Source organism: Rhamphochromis longiceps, linkage group LG15 (assembly GCF_057381845.1).
Source record: "Rhamphochromis longiceps isolate RC_006_pf linkage group LG15, R_longiceps_female_GT1.1, whole genome shotgun sequence".
In the NCBI taxonomy this organism is placed as follows: Eukaryota; Metazoa; Chordata; class Actinopteri; order Cichliformes; family Cichlidae; genus Rhamphochromis; species Rhamphochromis longiceps.
This window is the reverse complement of record NC_140571.1, coordinates 12167607-12187971: the sequence shown is the minus strand read 5'-3', so window position 1 is coordinate 12187971 and position 20365 is coordinate 12167607. Positions and strand designations below refer to the sequence as shown.

The 20365-nt window shown below is 40.9% G+C and overlaps 1 protein-coding gene across 5 annotated transcripts in view; it reads left to right on the top strand.

The window, feature by feature from the left end:
- utrn (utrophin) overlaps positions 1-20365 on the top strand; it is a 196681-nt gene that overhangs the window by 17911 nt on the left and 158405 nt on the right. For all 5 annotated transcript variants that reach the window (XM_085383072.1, XM_085383073.1, XM_085383075.1 and 2 more), the window contains 19 exons: positions 1391-1452; positions 2719-2811; positions 3962-4039; positions 6562-6654; positions 7277-7449; positions 9002-9117; positions 9739-9905; positions 12898-13128; positions 14185-14366; positions 14848-14998; positions 15259-15378; positions 15576-15677; positions 15927-16034; positions 16199-16378; positions 18090-18253; positions 18382-18505; positions 18601-18688; positions 19394-19638; positions 20174-20342. In XM_085383072.1, coding sequence (XP_085239198.1) covers positions 1391-1452; positions 2719-2811; positions 3962-4039; positions 6562-6654; positions 7277-7449; positions 9002-9117; positions 9739-9905; positions 12898-13128; positions 14185-14366; positions 14848-14998; positions 15259-15378; positions 15576-15677; positions 15927-16034; positions 16199-16378; positions 18090-18253; positions 18382-18505; positions 18601-18688; positions 19394-19638; positions 20174-20342 — 2646 coding nt within the window. The remainder of the gene's footprint in view (positions 1-1390; positions 1453-2718; positions 2812-3961; positions 4040-6561; positions 6655-7276; positions 7450-9001; positions 9118-9738; positions 9906-12897; positions 13129-14184; positions 14367-14847; positions 14999-15258; positions 15379-15575; positions 15678-15926; positions 16035-16198; positions 16379-18089; positions 18254-18381; positions 18506-18600; positions 18689-19393; positions 19639-20173; positions 20343-20365) is intronic.

The window sequence follows — 20365 nt, the reverse complement described above, 5'->3', positions numbered from 1 at the left end:
AACCCCAAGCGTTTTTGTTTTTTTTCCCGCCTCAAATTTATATGGAAGAGGGTTCAACCAACACTCGGGAGGTGTTTCTATAGCAGTCTGTGATTCGATGCACTAAAGGCAATGACACAAAGATAGCAAAGTTCAAGCGTATACCAGTCTAGGCAACAAGCCTCTTCTGGTTTGGTCCCCACCTCAAAATCTAACCTAGCCAGTTGCCTGTTTCCTCATACGCTTACTAGTCTCTTGCTACCTCGTCCTTTCCTGTGGCATTTCTGAAGAAATGTATATTATAAAACTATTGTCCATTTCCCTCATCTGCCCTTATGTATTTGGTCTTTAAGGTCTTTTAGATCACTGATTTGGGGAAAGTCAGAGGAGAAACCCTCTCTGCTACCACTGTTTATCCAGTCCCGTCACCTGTTCACCTGTTTCACCTGCTTCTACTCTACTCTTACCATGCACTTGTTTTTATGCAGTTTGTCACCCAGCCAGCCGCTACACAAACACACACACTCTACACATCCCAAACAGAGAAGCCAACCAGTGCTGAGGCTGGTGATGTTAACCTTTTGACCTTTTGTTCACTTCATGGTGCTTTGCACAGCTGCTGGTTGACCTGACCCCCACACACATAAGGCACTTTAACAGCTTTCCTAACCTTAGATTACAGTCTGATCAAGACCTCAGCCAGAGTGTTTTGAGGCAGATGTGAATACGTCTTTTTACCCGTTTCCTTGGTGGTTACACTGAAATTGACTGAGAAACGGCACATTAGAAAGAAGCCTAAGTAAAACTGAAATCAATTCTCAAGAGAAGTCCAAGGCTTTGTGCGAGCTACTCTGATCCATTACAGGAGCCAGCCATCGCCCTGGCACATCAAAGCAGCTGACCCTCTGCCTGTCACACAATGAGGCCTTATTAGAGAGCCATGTTGGAGAGAATAAAGGAGGCGCAGGAAGGGAGGGAGTCAAGTGGGAAGAGAATGTGAAATATTTGTACAGTTGGATTCAGGGGAACATTATAAATGGACAAGGGTGTGCGCACATGTGCAAAAAGGTTTGTTGGCTTTACTTGTCACACCGTGCACCTGTTGACATTTGGTACGCACGTTTAAAATACCCCTCATTTTGTTCTGGTAATTTTCTGATGTTCCAGCCACATTGATCGGGATGCTTTTAAGTCAAAAAGCCTCAGGCTGTAATTACCATTTACCTCATCAGTGTAAGTTAATTTGTGCCGAGATCAAGTCGCTCCCTGGAAAACCAGGTGGAAATGGACATCAAGTTGTAACAATGTTCGCTGCTTCTTTTAAAAGGCTGACTGTACCTGACGTCACTTTTGATCCACCTGTTCATGTTCTTGACAATCAATTCTTCTTCTTTGTTCTTTTCCTGCACAGATGAGCACGACGCAGTGCAGAAGAAAACGTTCACCAAATGGATAAATGCACAATTCTCCAAGGTAATGTGAAACATTAGAGCCAAACATTTTCAAATGGATGTCAAGCACTCTCCTTTTTTCCTCATAGTACAAAAATATCTTCATCTGCCTAATAATGTTGTAAAATGTTAAATCTGCAGTTAGTGAGTCAGCAGAGCATTTGCATCTTTTTCGTACTATGTGACTAAGCACTCAGCAATCCCACTCTGTAAATTTACGTTGTCCGTGTTGCTGTGTGGTTCCTAAACACTTCCTCTTTGCAATAATACCACTTCCAGTTGATCGTGGAATATCTGGGAGAGAAAAATTTCACAGTGAGCCGAGTAATGTTGACTTCCTGTTACAGTACTACACTCAAATGCAGTGAGCTCTTTAAATGACCATTCTTGCACAAAAGTTTTTAAAGATAGACTGGATGTCTAGGTGCTTGATTTTATACACCAATGAGACTGAAGATTAACAGGTGTGGCCCAGTATTTTTTTTTTTTTCCATACAGTGCAGCTGCACAAACTGATGGATGACATCTTTCTTGTGCTAAAGAGACATGAGGGGTACTTCCCACAGTCTGACCTGCATAGACCTGCTCCAGAGTTAGTCTTCTAAACAACTGTTAACTGAATAATTAACTTGAACTTGAGCTGCAGCGACTTATCAGCGAAGTGGGTGTTTAACCTTTTCATTACCAAGCTGCATCATTAGACTAAAGCTCAGGGGGGCACAGTGACCTCAAGACCCATCCATGATACCAGCGCTGCCATACTATTGTTTCTATTATTTCTTAAGCTAAAAACTAAATAATAAATTAAAAAAGGTTAATGTTAATGTCTTTTAGTTTATGTCAGAGCGTTAATAGTCTATGTGTGTGGTCCTTGTATATATTTTTTATTCTTATAAAACAACAATCAGAGAATGATATTAAATATTTTTGGCTGATTTTTTTTTTTTTTTCTAGTTGGTCTACCTGAGCTAATTACTGTCCTCACACTGTTTTCTCCTAAATACTTTGAGTTTCATTCTTACACTTGTTTCATTTGGATAGTTTCAGATTTGTTGACTGTCTGTGCCTTTTAACACTGGTTGTTACAATGTGCCAAACTTTCTCTTCTTCTTTCTGCATAACACTGTGACATGTGAGGTTATTCTCAGTGACGCTTGAAGTGTTTGAATTAAATGTAAATGCCTGTCTCTCCAAAGCTACAGCCACACTCAGGGCCTCTTATCACTGGTATTGACTGTTCTAATCCAGTCTTATGATAAATCTAATGCAGAAATTGTGATGTTTCCAGACAGGGAAGACGCCCATCAAAGACATGTTCACCGATTTGAGAGACGGGAGGAAGCTGCTGGACCTTCTGGAGGGTCTCACTGGCAGTGTCCTGGTGGGTTTTTGTATACGTACATTAACATTCGTGAGACTTTTTTTTTGTTGTTGTTGTTTTTATTCAAATTTGACATTTTAAAAAAGTTTGCTGTTTGAATGCATGAAGTTCTAGATTTGATTTCAAGGAGGCACGTTCAAGCCACAGAAATGCTCATGAAAGGTTTGGCAGTGCATGCAGTCAAATTATAGTAGTGCAGTGTTTTGTTTTGTTTCTTTTCCCCCCTTTCCTCCTCCTCTTAAGTGAAAGTCATGCCAGTACAAGCACATGCACGATGTGATGTAAACACACAGGTTAAATCTAATGTAAACATCTGAGCCACTCTGGAGTGCCGTGCTTGGCTTTTGCTTCCTAAATTAAAACACGTATTTTACGCTTATGTTATTTCTTATTTAATTTTGGTAAATACATGTTATGTTATTTGAATTTCTGCAGCTTTCAGCAAACTATCACTTTACTCACCTAAAACTTTATTCAAAAAGAGGTTGGCATAATGGATAAAGAAGTACTATGGGAAAGGAGACTAAAGATATGCATGTCCTCTATGACTGGCTTTGTGCTTGTATATGCAATTTTAATTTTACTGTTTTCTTTTCTTTCTTTTTCTTTTTTTCTGTACCACCCTTCAGCAGCATATCATATTTCTAACACCTGCAGCCGTATATTGAGTGCCAACTGTCTTTGTGCCATATATGTTGGCACACACATGTTCACAAAGGCTTTTTCACTGATACCAGAATACTAATTCTATAATTGGGTGCTAATGAGTGGTTGACGTATGTGAAGACTTAAAAGGGATTAGCAGTTGGCAGCCATTCACCGAGCCATTCTTTCCATAAGTTCTTGTGGACGCTGCTGAGAGCGTAATAGCTGTGATAATGTATGGTGTGAAACACTGTGTGGAGTGATGGCATACCTTATCTACATTTAACCCCCAAGCTTTGGCTTGAAGTTGGGGAACAAGTCGTCAAGGTGACTTGTTCGCAAATGAGAATATATTTATTTATTTATTAACCCGCAGAAACTCATTTGAATAAATGAGTTACAGGAAACGAGAGCCAAAACTGTTGACTTGCATGATTTTTAGCCTTGATTGGCTGGTGAACCGTGAACGTGTCAGCTGATTTATGCTGCATTTCCTCTTCCTCAGAGCAAAGAGCGAGGTTCCACCAGAGTGCACTCTCTGAACAACGTCAACAAAGTACTTCAAGTCCTACATCAAAACAATGTGAGTACTTCCTGTTTGGTGGCAAAACTGTTGTGCATTTGTCATTTTCTGCCACGTGCCGTTAAAGAAGAGTCTGTTTCATTTCAGCCTCATAAGATAATCAGAAATAAGGAGCTATATTAAACTGTGAAATGATGTCATGTTGTATTTTGTTGAAGTAGAAACTCCCAAACCCTATGTCCACACTGCACATTTACAGTCATGGTTGCACTGTTTTTGATTCAAACCAGTAACTCTTCCTCTAATTATACAAAACTCCTTAATCTCCTGTGGCCTCTGAATTCATTTCATACACAAGTCATTTTCTTGTGTATTTTTCTTTGTCCTTCTGCCTCCTTCGCTGCTTCATTTCATCATCCCTCCTCCTACTTTCTGTGTACAACAGTTGGTCATAATGCCTTGACCTCAGCAGTGGGAGATAAGGGGCAGGGCAGACTCATGGGAAGCAGCAGAGACTGAAGTTTGCATGCAAATCCTGCTGCTTTCACTCTTGCAAGAGGCAAAATAAGTGTCAACTGGCCAAAGTTTCCACAAGCCTGAACAGTGGAAACATATTTGAAAACAATTAAAAATTTTCCCATGGAAGACACAACTCTGCAATTGGATTTAGTCAGTTCATGTTATTATTATTATTATTATTATTATTATTTTTCGGATGGAGGGTACTTCAGGAGACAATACTGCGAGTTTTGGAGTGGGTGATGACTGTATTTGTGTGTGTCTGCTCTGATGCATATGTGAGGCTTTGTTTCATGATGTGGAGAAGTAATGGTGTGGCAGCATGAGGCTAATTGGTACTAGATGGGTCAGAGGCCAGCTCTGCATAGAACAAGAAAGGACACTTCATAACTTGACCAGACACATGACCTCATGTTCCACCCTGTGCCTTGATCCTCTCCACAATATTTATATATAATCAGTTCACACTTGGCCTTAGTTCATATGATACATGTCTGATGAACCTGCAGACCTCACTTCACCACTGGGAGGCTGTAATTAGGGTGGCATAATCTGCTTTGTGGAGACAGTTGACTGGGTGGAAGTGTTCAGCTTTAACACTGATGGCTCATTAAGATGTAAAGTAATATTACTCAGCTGCATAAGAAAACTCGAATCCCATTTCAAAGGAGAGCTCCTCTGGTTTTACTCAGCAAGTGTGTTTACAGGTTCTGCCGAGTGTTACTGAGCATAACGACTCGCAGCAAGCTTTTTATGGTCCCACAGATATCTTTGGGAAAGCTGATTAATTTCTTCAAGTCACTCAGTAGAAGTATTTCAGAGCAATAGCTTCAATTTTTAGGATTAATATGTTCCCCATAAGAACACATTTCCATTAGGGGTGGGTTTTTATAATCGATTCATCGATTAAAATCGATTCTGGCTTGGATAACGTAAAATCGATTCATTAAAATCCTGAATCGATTTTTTTAATATAAATTTATTTTGTCCGAAATGCCAGAATCTCTGGTGACATCTCACAAAATTTCAAGAACCACCAAACAGTAAATGAGAGCAGGTACAGGGATTCTGCACATAGACTTAAAGACACAGCGCGACCCGCGGATCAGAATCAGTTAGATGTCGCCTTTCTCACAGTCGGGGCTGAAAGCCGACAGCTCGCTGATCCGGGTCCGCGCTTTGTGTTCACGCCCTTTATGCGCTGATTCTAAAGCTGTTAGTTTGATCTCTCTCCAAACAATATTGACCGAACCAGCAGCAAAAGAAGATCCAAACGCTTCACATAAACATTGTCATGAATTCACTCTTTTACTGTTTTGCTTCCATTGCGATGCGCAGCTCTCTCTCTCTCCCTCTCTCCCTCCCCCCCCTCTCTCTCTCTCGAACAGTTTCGCTTTCTTCATTATTCGCTTGCTTGTTACGCACAAGTCTACTGTTGTTTACAGCGCTGTCGGCCGCTGTTTTTTTCCCTTTTACATTCTTCCGAAAAGAAAGCCTCATTTCTGCTGTTCAATACTGAACAAATTTAAACTTTTTAATATTATTCAAAATGCAAAATGCTTAGCCGTGTGTCTAATAAAACCGCTGTAACGTCAGAGGTAATGTTCATTAATTAATGGTTTTCTTTCGTTTTTGATGTACTGCAGAATATTTTTATAAAATCCCAGGCCAGGAAAATCACCTTCATGTTTTTCTGTGTTTTATCTTCAGCTACTTTGACACAAAGGCCTCTGCTGTGATGCTCACACCTTGGATAAAGTCTTGCGAGTGTCAGCTTCCTTTTTATAGATACAAAAATATGTAAATGTTCTGATCTGAATTATACTTCTGACTGTCAAAATTTCCCAGATTTAAATCGAATCGAATTAAATCGAATCGTGGATCGAATCGATTTGGGACCTTGTGAATCGGAATTGAATCGATTCTAGAAATCAGTGACGATACCCAGCCCTAATTTCCATATATTTGAACGTTAATAACCTGCAAGCTCAGAAAGTAGAAATCACAAATGTTTATTTGGTTGCTTGTGATATTTTTAACAACTTGGTCTGTCCTCCTTTCAGGTGGATCTGGTAAACATAGGAGGGACAGATATTGTGGATGGGAACCACAAGCTGACCTTGGGCCTCATCTGGAGTATTATCCTTCATTGGCAGGTGAGCAGGGTGCACGCACACACATACACACTTCTGTTTGCTAACCCTGGGATCAAAAAAACAGATGATGGAAAATCAGTATTGATGTTCACACATGCGTGTATGCATGTAAACATGTATATCATCCAGTGCTTTGTGTGCTCAACCTGCTGGCGTAAAACGGCTCATGAGGTTCTTTCATAAGGTTTGAACCTTACCATTTTTTTTTTTTCAACATTTGTTTTTCATTACTTTCATTATTGTTAGTTAATGTAACAGATGCCACGTGCATTTTTTTTGTCTTTGTTTGGGTGTTAGACATGGTGTCGGTTTTATTAACTGCATTATATTTTATAACTACAGGAATCCTTATCCTTTTAGGATAAAAAAATATGGCTAATTTAATGTGCATAGAGTTATTGAGAAAGAGGTTTTCATTGCTGATGCTCCTATTCAATGTGCCCACCTGCTAATAAGAGAATCAATACAATGATTCTGCTGACTTTCAATACAAGGAGAAGTGATCTATTCAGCCAGAATATAGAAACTACTGTTTTGTATCAAAATGTGGGCGTACAGGTTTTTGCTCTTCATTAATCATCCACATTAAAACTCCTCTTTCAATGTACATGTCTCTCTTTAGGTGAAAGACGTCATGAAGGATGTTATGTCCAACCTACAGCAGACCAACAGTGAAAAGCTCTTACTGAGTTGGGTACGACAGTGCACCCGCTCTTACCCGCAAATCAATGTGTTGAATTTCACCACCAGCTGGGTGGATGGCCTAGCTCTAAACGGCATACTTCACCACTTCAGGTGAGGAATAAGGGGACGCTCAGCAGGTACTTTAGCAATAAGTGTGGACATACTGCTATTACCTGACTGGTACAAACAAAGGAGCATTGGGACCACATTAAGAAAAAAAATATGTAGCTGTTCGTTTTAAGAATAAAGTAAAAAGAAACACGCAGACTTGGAGGAGTCAGCACAGATACTGATGGTCACAGCCTTGTGCTGCAGAGAGGATGTATGTTGTATCACAAGACGCAATAAGATCGCTGATAAAGTTGTCTCATGTTGTAACTCAACTTCACAAAGCATTTTGTAAAGAGTATAGCAGCTGTGGCAGTTGCCTGACTTGAAATGACAACTTTAATCCCCAGATCTCAGCTTTATTCTCAAAACGAACATTATATACATATATAATACTCATCGTAGGTAAAAGCCTGCAAGTCCAGGTCATGCAATTGTGTTTTGTTACATTAAGTCTAAATTATATTGATGACCAATTTTTGCGTGATTGCATTGTTTTCCACACTTGCAAGCGTGCAGCAGCCTTCTGTTGTAGTATGTGTTGCTGTGAGGTGAATTTACTGTTGAAGTTAACGTAGTATGGCATGTACCCTTTAGATACAAAGTTGTGAAGAAATCAAGGACATTAAAAAAAAAAAAGTTTAGGACCTTTTTTGTGCATGTATATGAGAGAGAGAGAGAGATGCTGTGAGGATACCCAAGCTGTACATGTGGGTGAAGATCAGGTTGATAGGTCAGCGCCTGCAGGGTGTGTTGATACTGCTTAGCGTGTTCGTTTACACCTGCCATGTCACTGTTTGCATGTGTGTGTGTGTGCGTAAAAGAAAGAGGGAAAGAATTGTCTGGGGTGTTTCCCCCTTTCTTGTAACCCCTTGTTCTTACTAGTGACATGAACACACACACATACAGTCCAGTGTTGGTTTAGACCTTGGGCTAGGGTTTAAAGACATTCCACACACGGCTGGCCTCAATGCACAGATCAGGGAAGACCTTTGCCTATACACAGGGTTTGTAAATGTTTCAGATATCTATGAGCTAGTTTCTACATTAGGTGTATAGAAAATCAATGTACTATCAAAAAAATAAATCAAATCTTTACCCCTGGCAAACAGAGAACGAGTTTTGAATTGTCTCAGGGTGTGCAGCTACCCTTGGAAAACCCAGAAACGACTCTAATCGTCATAAAACCTCGTCTTTATTGATATGTACTGAGGTTTCAAAACGTATCACTACGGGTAAAGGGGAGGTCATCAAATGTTGTCTTTATGGGGGAAATGGTAAAAAAAACAATGTTGCACTCAGAAGAATGCATATGTTTCTGAACATGTGTGCGCTTTCAAAAGATGAAAACGTCAGCAGCACCTGGCTTCAGGTTTTGGATTTCGTCTGCATCATTCTACTTCAAGTGTTGCTCAAGTTCTGACCTCTTCTGACCTTTAAAGCAGATGAAGTTGTGCCACTAGGCTCTTCACTGCTTCTGCACGTTTGTAGTTTCTGATGTATAAAGTAGCCATGATATAAAACTGTGTTGGTGTGGTTCTGTGTGTGACTTCAGGCCAGACGCTTTTAGCTGGGATAAGGTGGTCACGATGAACCCTGTGCAGAGACTGGACCACGCCTTCACTTTCGCCAAAGACCAGCTGGGTATTGAGAAGCTGCTGGATCCTGAAGGTACTGTTGTTCCGAGCTATTCTGAGCACATTTGTGACTCAGGTAAATATTATAGGAATGTTTTTAGATGTAAGTCTAAGAATTGGCACCTGCATCTGCTTTTTATAGCACCTGGTTATGGATTGACATAAATCTTACTGGCCAAAATTCCCACATAGTAAAATACAGTCTGCATTCACAAACCTTCCCTTCATGTCCTGCCAGCAGTTGGATAAGCTCAGAGTGAAGAAGGATCTTGATGTTGCTTTGGCTGAACATCTGTAACAAGCTGGACCCTTACTTACTTGCTTGAGCTGTCCAAGTCAGACGCCTGTTTTTATGTCATGACTGAGGAGCAGTCACTCCTGACCTGTACTGAAAGCATATTTAATTAGTACATCTTGTCTTAACCTGGCATTTTGTTTGTCTCTCTCACCGTCCTTCCCATCTAATCTCCTTCTGTCACCCTTAACGGCTATCGCGCCACGCTTCTGTTCTACTCATGCAATTTTCACCTCTGTATCCTCCCCTCTTTCTCTCTCCACTCTCTCCCTCCTGCCTGTCACGCACAGTTTGTATCTCTGATCTTTCTGCCTTAAATCCCTCTCCCTAACGCCGTCTTGCTCTCTTTATCATTCACAGACGTGGCAGTGCAAGTACCAGATAAGAAGTCCATCCTCATGTATATAACATCGCTTTTTGCCGTGCTGCCTAAAGACGTGAGCATGGAGGCCATCAAAGAAGTGGAGACCCTCCCACGCAAATATAAAGTGGAGTCAGAAGACTCAGGTCCAGGACTCGGTGCCCAGGTAAAATCTAGAGTAGAGCTGTCGTGACATGTAGGAACAGGAAGGTGCAAGACAAGCTATTAGGTTTAGGGCAGAGGTGTTGGACATGTCAGGTTTGACCTAAACATAAAAAGAAATTGAGAAAGTATTTTTCAGAGCAAAACACTCATAAGTTTCAAAGAATGTAAATTTGGAGTTTAGCAAAATCAAAACTCAAACCAGATTCAGTTTCAGAAACGGGCCCTGCATGCATTTCAGTCAAACAGCTTCAATTATGTAGCACCCGTTCACATCAGCGGTCCCTCAAGGCAATTAATATTATTAAGATGCTACAACTTTAGAGGGCGAAGCCCAGCAAATCAACAAATCTCTTTGAGCACTTGGCACAGCGGAGAGGGGAAAAAAAGAAGCCCTCTTTAAGAGCAAGAACTTTCTGAGCGGCTCAGAGATGGTGGATCTTTGTGTTTAAGTAAGCTAGTACCATTCACTGTTTCTTTGACCTCACGTCAGTCTACAGAGAAGGAATTTACCTCCTTGTTTTATCTTATGATCATAAAACAAGAATCCCTGAAGGTGCTTCAAAGTAGCTGGTTATTGCTATATTATCTCCAGACGTTGCCTGTCTGAACCTTGATGAACTATGATGATATAAACAACTGTTATCTTTTTTTTCTTTTCTATGAATGCAGGAATGATAGTCCAGCACCTTTTTTTTTTTTTTTTTTAAAAACAACTGAAAATCTTGAGTTGCAAAAACTGAACAGCTCCAGCTTTTGCTTTGCTGCTGTGCTCCATTTCTGATCATCATGTTTAGTTTGAAGGCAGCAGATGTTGCTACGTGCAAGCATGAGGAATATTGTCATAAGGAATAGTGTCTTATTGTATGTTGCCAGATACAGTGAGTCACTCTGAAAAAGCAGCCTCCTTCATTCTCTCCGGCACCGCTCATGAAAGGCGCAGCAAGCGCAGAGAAATGGGGAGCAGAGCCATGACTCACCCCTCTGACATTATCCAACAGGCCGAGCTGGATGGTGGAAGCGCAGAGCTGTAAAAGGATGGAAGGAAATAGGGGAGTAAATTGGTGAGAATGGGAGTGCAGATAGCTGAGAGAAAAGGAAAAGGTTGTTACAACATTAAAGTCGGGGTGCAGTGCAGTGCAGTGTCACCGTGAATTCAGTAGTTTTTCTTCAGCATTTCACAAACTAGTGATTGGAATCTGTTTATAATTTGCTTTATCCTGTTAACTGTGATTTGACAACTCCAGGTACTTTATTATTATAATTATTATTATTAGTTTTTAATCTTTGTGTTTTGAAAAGGAGTTTGCTGACATTAATTAAAAGTTAAGTATGCATTTTCGTCTTGTTAGCTTTTCATCCCCTCCCAGCTTGCTGGATTGGTCAATCACATATAGCTCTGGGGCATCTCTCATTTAAGAGGGTTTTTTGTTTTTTGGTCAAAAGTCAGAAAACCCCCAAACCACCTCTTAGGTTGTTTTATTGCCCATGGGCACATACTTCACACGCCCCTGGAATGAGTCCTGGAACAGTCTTTTTTTTAAAATAGTGTTCTGATTGGTCCAACAAAGGGTTTACTTTCCTGGCTCGCTTCCTCTCTGCATAGGAACCAATGTGTAATACTGTTGCTGCTGGGAGACTGAGTGTAGTTAAAATAAAGGGCTGTTTGTATTTCATAACTTCAATATGGTTTCCCACTTTTCTTTTACATTCATAATTTTAATCGTATTTGTTATGACAGTAGTTTTCGGTATTGATGATACTTTGAAACATACTGAGAGATCCTCCCACGATCGCCTTCCTTTTGTAATATCATTGATAATTAGAGAGCTGCTGGTGTGTGGTAGCGAATTACATGCTCTGCGGCTACAACTGTAAACGCGATGAATGCATAGACAGTTGAGCAAATCATGTAGTGATAATAAAGTGTTCTGTTGAGCCAGACCACAGCTATTTTACAGCCATTCAACTCAATAAATGCAGCAAGGCTGCAGTTTTCCCTTCTCTCTCACTCTCTCTCCTCTTTATTTCTCTCCCTGTCGCCCTTCTTTGCCAGCCCTCATTGATGTAACATAAGGGCTTACAGTTCTTTTGTCACTTATTCCAAAAATATCCAAAAGGTCATTGAATATTTTCAGCAGGTGACCTTTCCTGAGTTTGTTGCACAGGCATTACCACTGTATAATTTCAGCCTGGAAAACAAAAGTCTGTTTGATTTGTTACTGCACACCCATTACCATTTCTGCCATCTTTCACTGCCATTGTGGAGATTTTATCTGGAGTTCAGCTTCATTCAGATTTGTTGAGCACCTTTGAGCCGTTTCTTTACAAAACTAGAAGCCTGGAATAGTTTTGTCTGTGCAGTCGGTTATAAAGGTGTTGATTTTGTTGAAGTGTAGGTTTTTTTTTAGTGATGGTTCAGTTTGATAAAGGTTGGTAAAGTTGATGGAGACTGCTGCTTCTTCTTTTAAAGTGTAGACTTAATGTAATTTTCCCAGTCCTTCTGCACTGCACATCCAACTTTATCTTGGTTAATGCTGTTTCAGACTTACTGCTGTTCCCAAAATAAGATTTGACCTGCCCACTTCCCACCATCCCATAATTGGCTTGCAGTCTTTCTTTTTTTCCCCCCCTTTGCTGAACAGGGCAGGTCGCACTGCGTGCTCAAGAGCAGCACAACCCCCTTCTAGATGTCTGGGTCTATTTTAAAACTTGCCAGCTGATGTTTGCAGATGAGCACAGAAGACAAACCAAAGTCTTGCTTCGACTTGTTATGTTTCATAGGCGTCTTGGTCTTATGAATGTGGCACATTGGGAAATTAAAAAAAACAAAAAAACCTTCCTTTTTATTTTTACTGTACACTTTGGCCTGTATACTTACAAAATATAAGCCAGTTCTTTCAATCAAGTGTTGTACTGCTTTCAGTATTATTTTCCTACTTATTAAGTAATGATCTTGTTTATAACTTGGTCAAACCTTGCCTAATGTTTCTTAGACTGTACAGACAGAGGAGGCAGGCAGCAGTCCTCGGCCCGAGACCCCCAGCACCATGACGGAGACAGAGGGTGAGATGAAGGGCGGCCTGCTGGAGGGGGACCTTGACACCTACCAGACTACGCTAGAGGAGGTTCTGACTTGGCTGCTGATGGCTGAGGATGATCTACAGGGTCAGGACGACGTCTCGGACGATGTGGAAGAAGTGAAAGAGCAGTTTCACACACATGAGGTAAGAAGACACAACAGTGCTGTTATTTTCTTTTTGGAATTCATTTGTCAGTTCTGAAACAGTAAAAAAACAAAAATGGATTGGACTGAGACGTCACATTCAGGAGCATCAATTTTACAATAACTGGTGACACATTTAGGCTGTCGCTCTCCAGAGAGACTGAGAAAAGTATCCCACAGACAGAGGCCTCCCACAAACAGCAGTGCATGCCTTTAACATGTTGAGAATGGCAGGAATTCCATGGCTAACAGTGACACACTGCACTCCATGGTGCCCTGGCCCACAGCTTACTTCCTTGCTCGACAAGGCTTAGTTACATCGTCTCTCTCGGTGCATGTGTGTAAAGGGGCTTTGGCTGGATTCCCTCGGCTGAACTGTGAATATTTGTGAAGTTGAATGCCTGGAATCCAGGTCAAAGCTGAAATCTGCTATGGAGACAGAAAGCAACAGGATTGAAAGCTGCGTTAACAGCCAGGCTTTTCAGAAAGTCTACAAAAATCAATCCAGTTTGTTTCGGCCTTGTTTCCCTGACTTACTCCAGTTTCGCCAGTAAAGCTTAGTCAAAAAACAAAGGCGTTAGAGGCGCAGTTGAAAATGCTTACTCATCCAGAGAGCTCCCTGTAATGGACAGCAACTCAGTTCACTGGCTTCTCCACAGCTACAATGAAATAAAAACAACCAAACATTAGCTTTTGCATTTCTCCTTCAAACCTTTTACGCTTCTTTTTGTTTTGGATGGCTTTGGTTTGCTAATTGACAGCCCACCCCTCGATTTGTGCTCACGCTTTGTGTTGTTGCTACAGCAGCACTTAAATATGAGGGTGCTACGGTACTGCTCAGTACTTCTGCAGGGCATTATTAACATTAAACCTAATGACAGAAGCGCATCCAGATGTTAGCATGTGTCTGCCAAGTGCTAACAAACAGGCTCAGATTATAAAGGCCTTATTATGAGTGCTGCGTGTTCATGTTCCCAGGATGCAAACTGTTTCATAGACAGAGATTTTTCTGTTTATTGTTTAAAATTGTAACCACTTACTACTCTTTCCTTTCAAGACATTTATGATGAAACTGACAGCGCGTCAGAGCAGTGTGGGTTATGTGCTGCAAGCGGGTAACCAACTGATTGCTCAAGGCAACCTAACAGATGAGGAAGAAGATGAAATCCAGGAACAGATGACCCTCCTCAATGCCCGCTGGGAGGCTCTTAGAGTGGAAAGCATGGACCGTCAGGCCAGGTAAACAGAGACATACCTGAATTGGTCTTCTGGAGTTGTTTAAATGTCCCTTACTGATTCATCTCAGAAACAGGTAAAGGACATTTCTATTTCAGGACAAATATGACTATAAACCTGAACATTTTATGGTCTAGTGTGCAGTGTTATCAAGCCATCAGTTTGTGCTGTAAAGAATGGACAGGGGTGCAAGTTGCCAGACATGACACATGCTGAGCGTTGAGCCACCCAAGGTCTTACGATTTGCACTCTCAGCTTGTGTCATCAAGGTTTACGACACACACACACAAACTGCACACAAGTTGTGTTCATGATGTACGCTACATTTGTTGACCCTGAGCTTTTTTAGCCACAGCGTTTGTCTTCCTGTGTTGTTGCAGTTAAATCTTAGTCCTAAAGTTTATGAAATTTATGGCTTACATATCCTTTCTACCTTTATGTGCTCACTTTACTGCCCTTCTGCCTTCGCTTTCTTTCTCTCCAGGCTCCATGAAGTCCTGATGGATCTTCAGCAGCAGCAGCTGCAGCAGCTTTCTGACTGGCTGACACAGACAGAGGAGCGAATCAGGAGGATAGAGACACAGCCAGCAGCAAAGGACATGGAGGCCTATAAAGAACAGATAGAGCAACACAAAGTGAGGACAGTTTACCGTTAACACTTAATATTAAAACACTTTTGCATGGGTAAATGCTTCATTGTTGACAGTGTCAAGTAAAATGCCAAAAAAGTGCCAGTGCATGCATGCAGCTCTTGCTCTAAAACAGGCTGGTCTTGTGATCACTCCTTCCCGTTTGATTGTAATCTTTCATGAGTCACGATAAGGCTGAGTAGCTTCTCTGCCTGCTTAGTTAATTGCAACATATGACTGAATTCGTCGTTTGTGTTCCTGCACAGGAACTCCAGAATGACTTGGAGGCGGAGCAAGTAAAGGTCAATTCTTTAACACACATGGTGGTTGTGGTGGATGAGAATAGCGGTGAGAGTGCCACTGCTGCCCTGGAGGAGCAATTACAAGTAAGTTTTCAGGCTTTGAAGCTGATTGGCCAGCAATTTGTCATTTATCAAATAGTTTTCTTCCATTATGTTCAGAACATACGAATTTGTGTTCAGTATCTTTTAATTGCTTCCTTATGTGGATGCACTTGAGTATAAAATGCTTTGTCATTAATGAGCTACTGCTTTCATTCATTTTTTGTTCATCTTGAATTCAGTCTTTGGGTGAACGTTGGGGAGCCGTGTGCCGCTGGACTGAGGAAAGGTGGCACAAGTTGCAGGAAGTCTTTATGGTTTGGCAACAGCTTCTATCAGACCAGGTAACATATTTATGTCCTTATGCAGTACATTCATATCTTGCACAGGTTTTTCTTCCCTCCTGTTTAAATGCACATCTATAACAAACTACTTCAGGAGAGAAAAATTAAACTGTATTGAGATGATTTAAAAAATGAATCACTTGTGTCTCCACTTGGGATGAAAAGCATCAGACTTTTTAAAATAAAAACAGATTAACCCAGGCACGAGTCTCTGTGTGTAATTACAATACATTTTTTACTTCTCTGCAGAGCTTGTTTAGTATATGGTTGGTTGAAAAAGAGGAGGCCTTGAATGAAGTAAAGACGAGCAACTTTAAAGACTCCGCTGAAATCAATATGAACGTGCGCCAGTTAGCTGTAAGTATTACGCCTGTTTGTTTTGGTTGTTGGCATTTACTCTGGAAAAATATGTTGCAAATTTGAATTTCTGGCGTTGTAAATGTCAGTACAGCTTTCACTGTAATGAATGACCTTTCCATCTTTATGTATTTACTTAATTTTTTTGTCTTCCGCTCTTATAGATTTTAAAGGAAGACATGGAAAAGAAAAGGAGGGCTCTGGACAAGCTGTCTGATGCAGGACAGGATGTGATTCAGCTGCTGCGAAGTCCTGAGGCAGGAGCGAAGATCGAGGCAGACACAGAGGAGCTGACACAGCGATGGGACAGCTTGGTACAGAAGTTAGAAGACTGCTCGTTTCAGGTGTGTGACTCTATCTCAGGTGGTAAAACATGATTCTCACATGGTTAATGCTTCAAATGTATGAGCATTTACTGTTTCACCATTTTTGCAAGGGAGTCATCATATATAATATGTGTTAATGTGCTAATGATGGACCTCTTGATTGAAGTAAAACTCATGCTTGTTGTCTGTGTAGGTTCTCAGTCATCAAGGTCATGGTCTCAAGTGCAGTTGCCTTCATTTGCGTTAGTTTGAAACTTTACAAATGAGGTTAAGCCACAACAGAGTCTAAGATTAGATCAAAACATGGTTAAAAATAAAAATGAAAGCAGTGTCTTTCAAAACTGTCCACACTGCCCAACTGCTCGGCATTGCAAGCATCTTTATTTAAAAAAAATGCTTTGTATACACTACCAGTCAAAGGTTTGTTCCTACCTTCTCATTGAATATTTTTTCTTTATTTTCTTGACTATTTACATTGTAGATTCTCACCGAAGGCATCAAAACTATGAATGAACACACATAGAATTATGTAGTAAACAAAAAAAGTGTGAAGTAACTAAAAAAACATGTTTTAGATTTTAGATTTTTCAAAACAGCCACCCTTTGCTTTGATTACAACTTTGCGCACTCTTGGCATTTTCTCGATGAGCTTCACGAGGTCGTCATCTAAAATGGTTTTGCAACAGTCTTGAAGGAGTTCCCAGAGATGCTGAGCACTTGTTGGACCTTTTGCCTTTACTCTGTGCTCCATCTCATCCCAAACCATCTCGATTGGGTTTAAGTCAGGTGACTGTGGAGGCCATCTGGCGCAGCAATCCATCACTCTTCTTCTTGGTCAAATAGCCCTTACACAGGCTGGAGGTGTGTTTGGGGGTTATTGTCCTGAAACCGGATGGGATGGCATATTGCTGCAGGATGCTCTGGTATCCATGCTGGTTCGTTTCGCTGCTTCAGTTTTGAATCAATCCCTGACAATGTTACCTGCAAAGCACTCCCCACCCCATCCTCCATGCATGTAGAGACCGTCTGTTTACCTTTTCTGTGTCACACAATGACACAGCGGGTGGAACTAAAGATCTCAAATTTGGACTCATCAGACCAATGTACAGATTTCCACTGGTCTAATGCCCATTCCTTGTGTTTTTTTGGAACAAATACATCTCTTCTGCTTGTTGCTATCCTTAGTGCTGTCTTCTTAGCAGCTATTTGACCATAAAGGCCTGATTGGCACAGTCTCCTCTAAACAGTTGATGTAGAGATTTGTCTTCGACTTGGAACTGTGTGGCATTTATCTGGGCTCTAATCTGAGGTGCTGTTAACTTGCGATTTCTGAGGCTGGTGACTCGGATGAAGTTAGGCAATGAAAACCAAGTGAAGTAAAAACCATTTCAGGTGACTGCAACATGAAGCTGAGTGAGAGAAAGCCAAGGGTTTGCAGCGCTGTCAACAAAGCAAAGGGTGGCTGCTTTCAGGAATCTAAACTATAAGACATATTTAGTCTTTTTCATCTTTTTTTTTCTTTGCTACATTATTCCTTATATTTTGCTTCATATATTTGACATCTTCATTATGTATCTACAATGTAGAAAGTAGTAAATATAAAGAAAAAACATAAATGAGAAGGTTTGTCCAAACTTTTGACTGGTAGTGTACTTTTATTTCTTTTTCTTAGCTTAGATTGATTTATCTTCCTTTCTTTTTCACTAATACTTTAACTCACTCCTCACAGCTAATGGAAGCTGTGACGGATGCTGGGATGACTCAGGTGGAAGAACAGGTCGTTGTGGATACAGTTGCCGTGGATTCGGTCACTTCAATTGACGATCAGGACCTGGCCCCACCTGCTCCCCCAAAGAAACGTCTGATGGAGACGGATGCAGAAGTCATAAGAATGTAAGAATGGGGCCATAAACAGACAGAATAAATCTCTCTACCCTACCCCACACACACACACACACACACACACACACACACACACAGAGCAGTGTGTACATAGTGTGCATGTCTTTTGTGTTCTGCAGGTTTGAAAACAAAATTTCTGAGCTTTTGAGCTGGATAAAAACGTGGAAGATGTCCACTCAGGCACTGGCCACCACACATCCTGAGACTACACCTGATACTCCAGACCTTCAGGAGAATCTAAAGGTAGACCTGCAGACATTTAACATAATTTCAACTTCAATTTAACAAAATATATTTTGTAGGCATAAACTTTAATATGTGTTAAACAACCACTTTAGGATTTGGAAGCAGAACTTAAAGCAAAAGAAGCCACAGTGAGTCAGATGATCCAGGGGGGAAGAGCCCTGATGGACCAGCTAGAGAGAGGTATGAAACATAGAGTAAAGGTTCCTCTTTCTGTATAAACCACCAAATTATTAAAAACAAATCATCCAAGTTTTGTCACGTATGTTCTTCTAAAGTGTGTAAAGATCTTGACTTCTATTTATTGCCTTAAGGCAGCTCAAACAACAATCTTCCATCTCCTTGTTAAACTGTGTTTTCCTCATAAGATTTTACCACTTTTCTGCAGCGGTCTGGTATTTTCTGGGTATTTACGAGCCTACGTATTTTTATTGTTATTTATTTTTAAATGCCAGAACTCTAAACATGTGTTTGTGTATTTGGAGTTTGAGTAATAAAACCCTGTCAGTCTGCAGGGTTGCTGATTTCATATAACCACTCAATGAAATGAAGAGGCACTCAGGGTTTTTACGTGTTTACACTGCTCTGGAGGCAGTGGGAGGTGGCGGCGTGGCTAAGTTGGAGCCGACTTTTTTTTTTTTTTTTTTTTTTTTTTTTTTAAACGTCAAAATTTCCATTAAACAGTTTTATTCCATCAGTTGCTTTTTCATCTATTTTGCCTTCTCTCCACTATTTTATCCTCTGGTGTTATTACAATTATTACTTGCTAGGAGCTCCCACATAAAATCTAGAACAAAAGCTGTGACACATTCAAACATTCAAAGGCTTAAAATCAGTTAACTGTTAAGTGCATTTGATGTGAGCCGGTGTCTTTGTTTCTATCTATAGAGGCTGTGAGTGTGGATCTGGTGAGGGCAAACATAGAGCAGCTCCAGACTGAGTGGGATGTCTGTGCGAGGGAGCTGCAGGCAGCCCGTGAGCGGGTTCTCACGCAGACCCGGCTGAGAGCGGTTTCTAATGAACTTGCAGGCTTGGACCGGGTCTTGCAGGAACAGGACCAGTGGCTGGACTCGACCGCGCCTGTAGAAAAGTGCAACAAGATGGAGCTCGGAAACCTGAAGGGGGAATGCCAGGTAAGATTTACCGTCTCACTCGCAGACACTTCAATGTCCTTTGTGTGACTTTAACCCTAAACGTCACTTGTTAAATTCCTCTCATTCAACTGCAGTTTCTTTACAAGTATTACAATTTTTACAGCAAAGATAAATCACCATTAAAATCACTGATCAGAAACCACGAGGCCACAGCAGGGATGCAGTAAATCAAGTTGAAATGCATTCAAAAGCTTGTAGAGTAGAGTAAGACACATGAAACCTCCCTCCAGTGTGTCATAATTTGAGCTTAACTTACTTGCCTGTCACTGGAAACAATGACTCCATCTGGTAAATTCCAGACCAGTCAGCTAACTCACTGCAGCAGTGTGAGTAAGATGTTTTGTAATTATTTTAGATAAATGTATGTAATTGCACAATAAAGAATCAAATGTAAATGTTTCTAATTCTCTTCAACAAACATGAGAAGTCTGAAAGCTAATTGAATGAAGTGTGGTCATGTGATCACTCCTCATTTCAAGCACTGAACACTTTTGTTTTCTTTTGTGCTTGTCAGTCTCGAATCGCTCAGGTCACCGCCTTCAGTCCACGACTGGAGCAGCTGTCTGCAGAGGCAGGGTCAATGGGAGCCCTGCCTTCTCTAAAAGACAACATGGTGGTGGTTTCTGCACATCATGCCTCCACCCTGCAGAAGCTGCAGAGCAGAGAAAAGGAAGTCAATGAAGGTACTGCTTAAGTGCATTGAAAT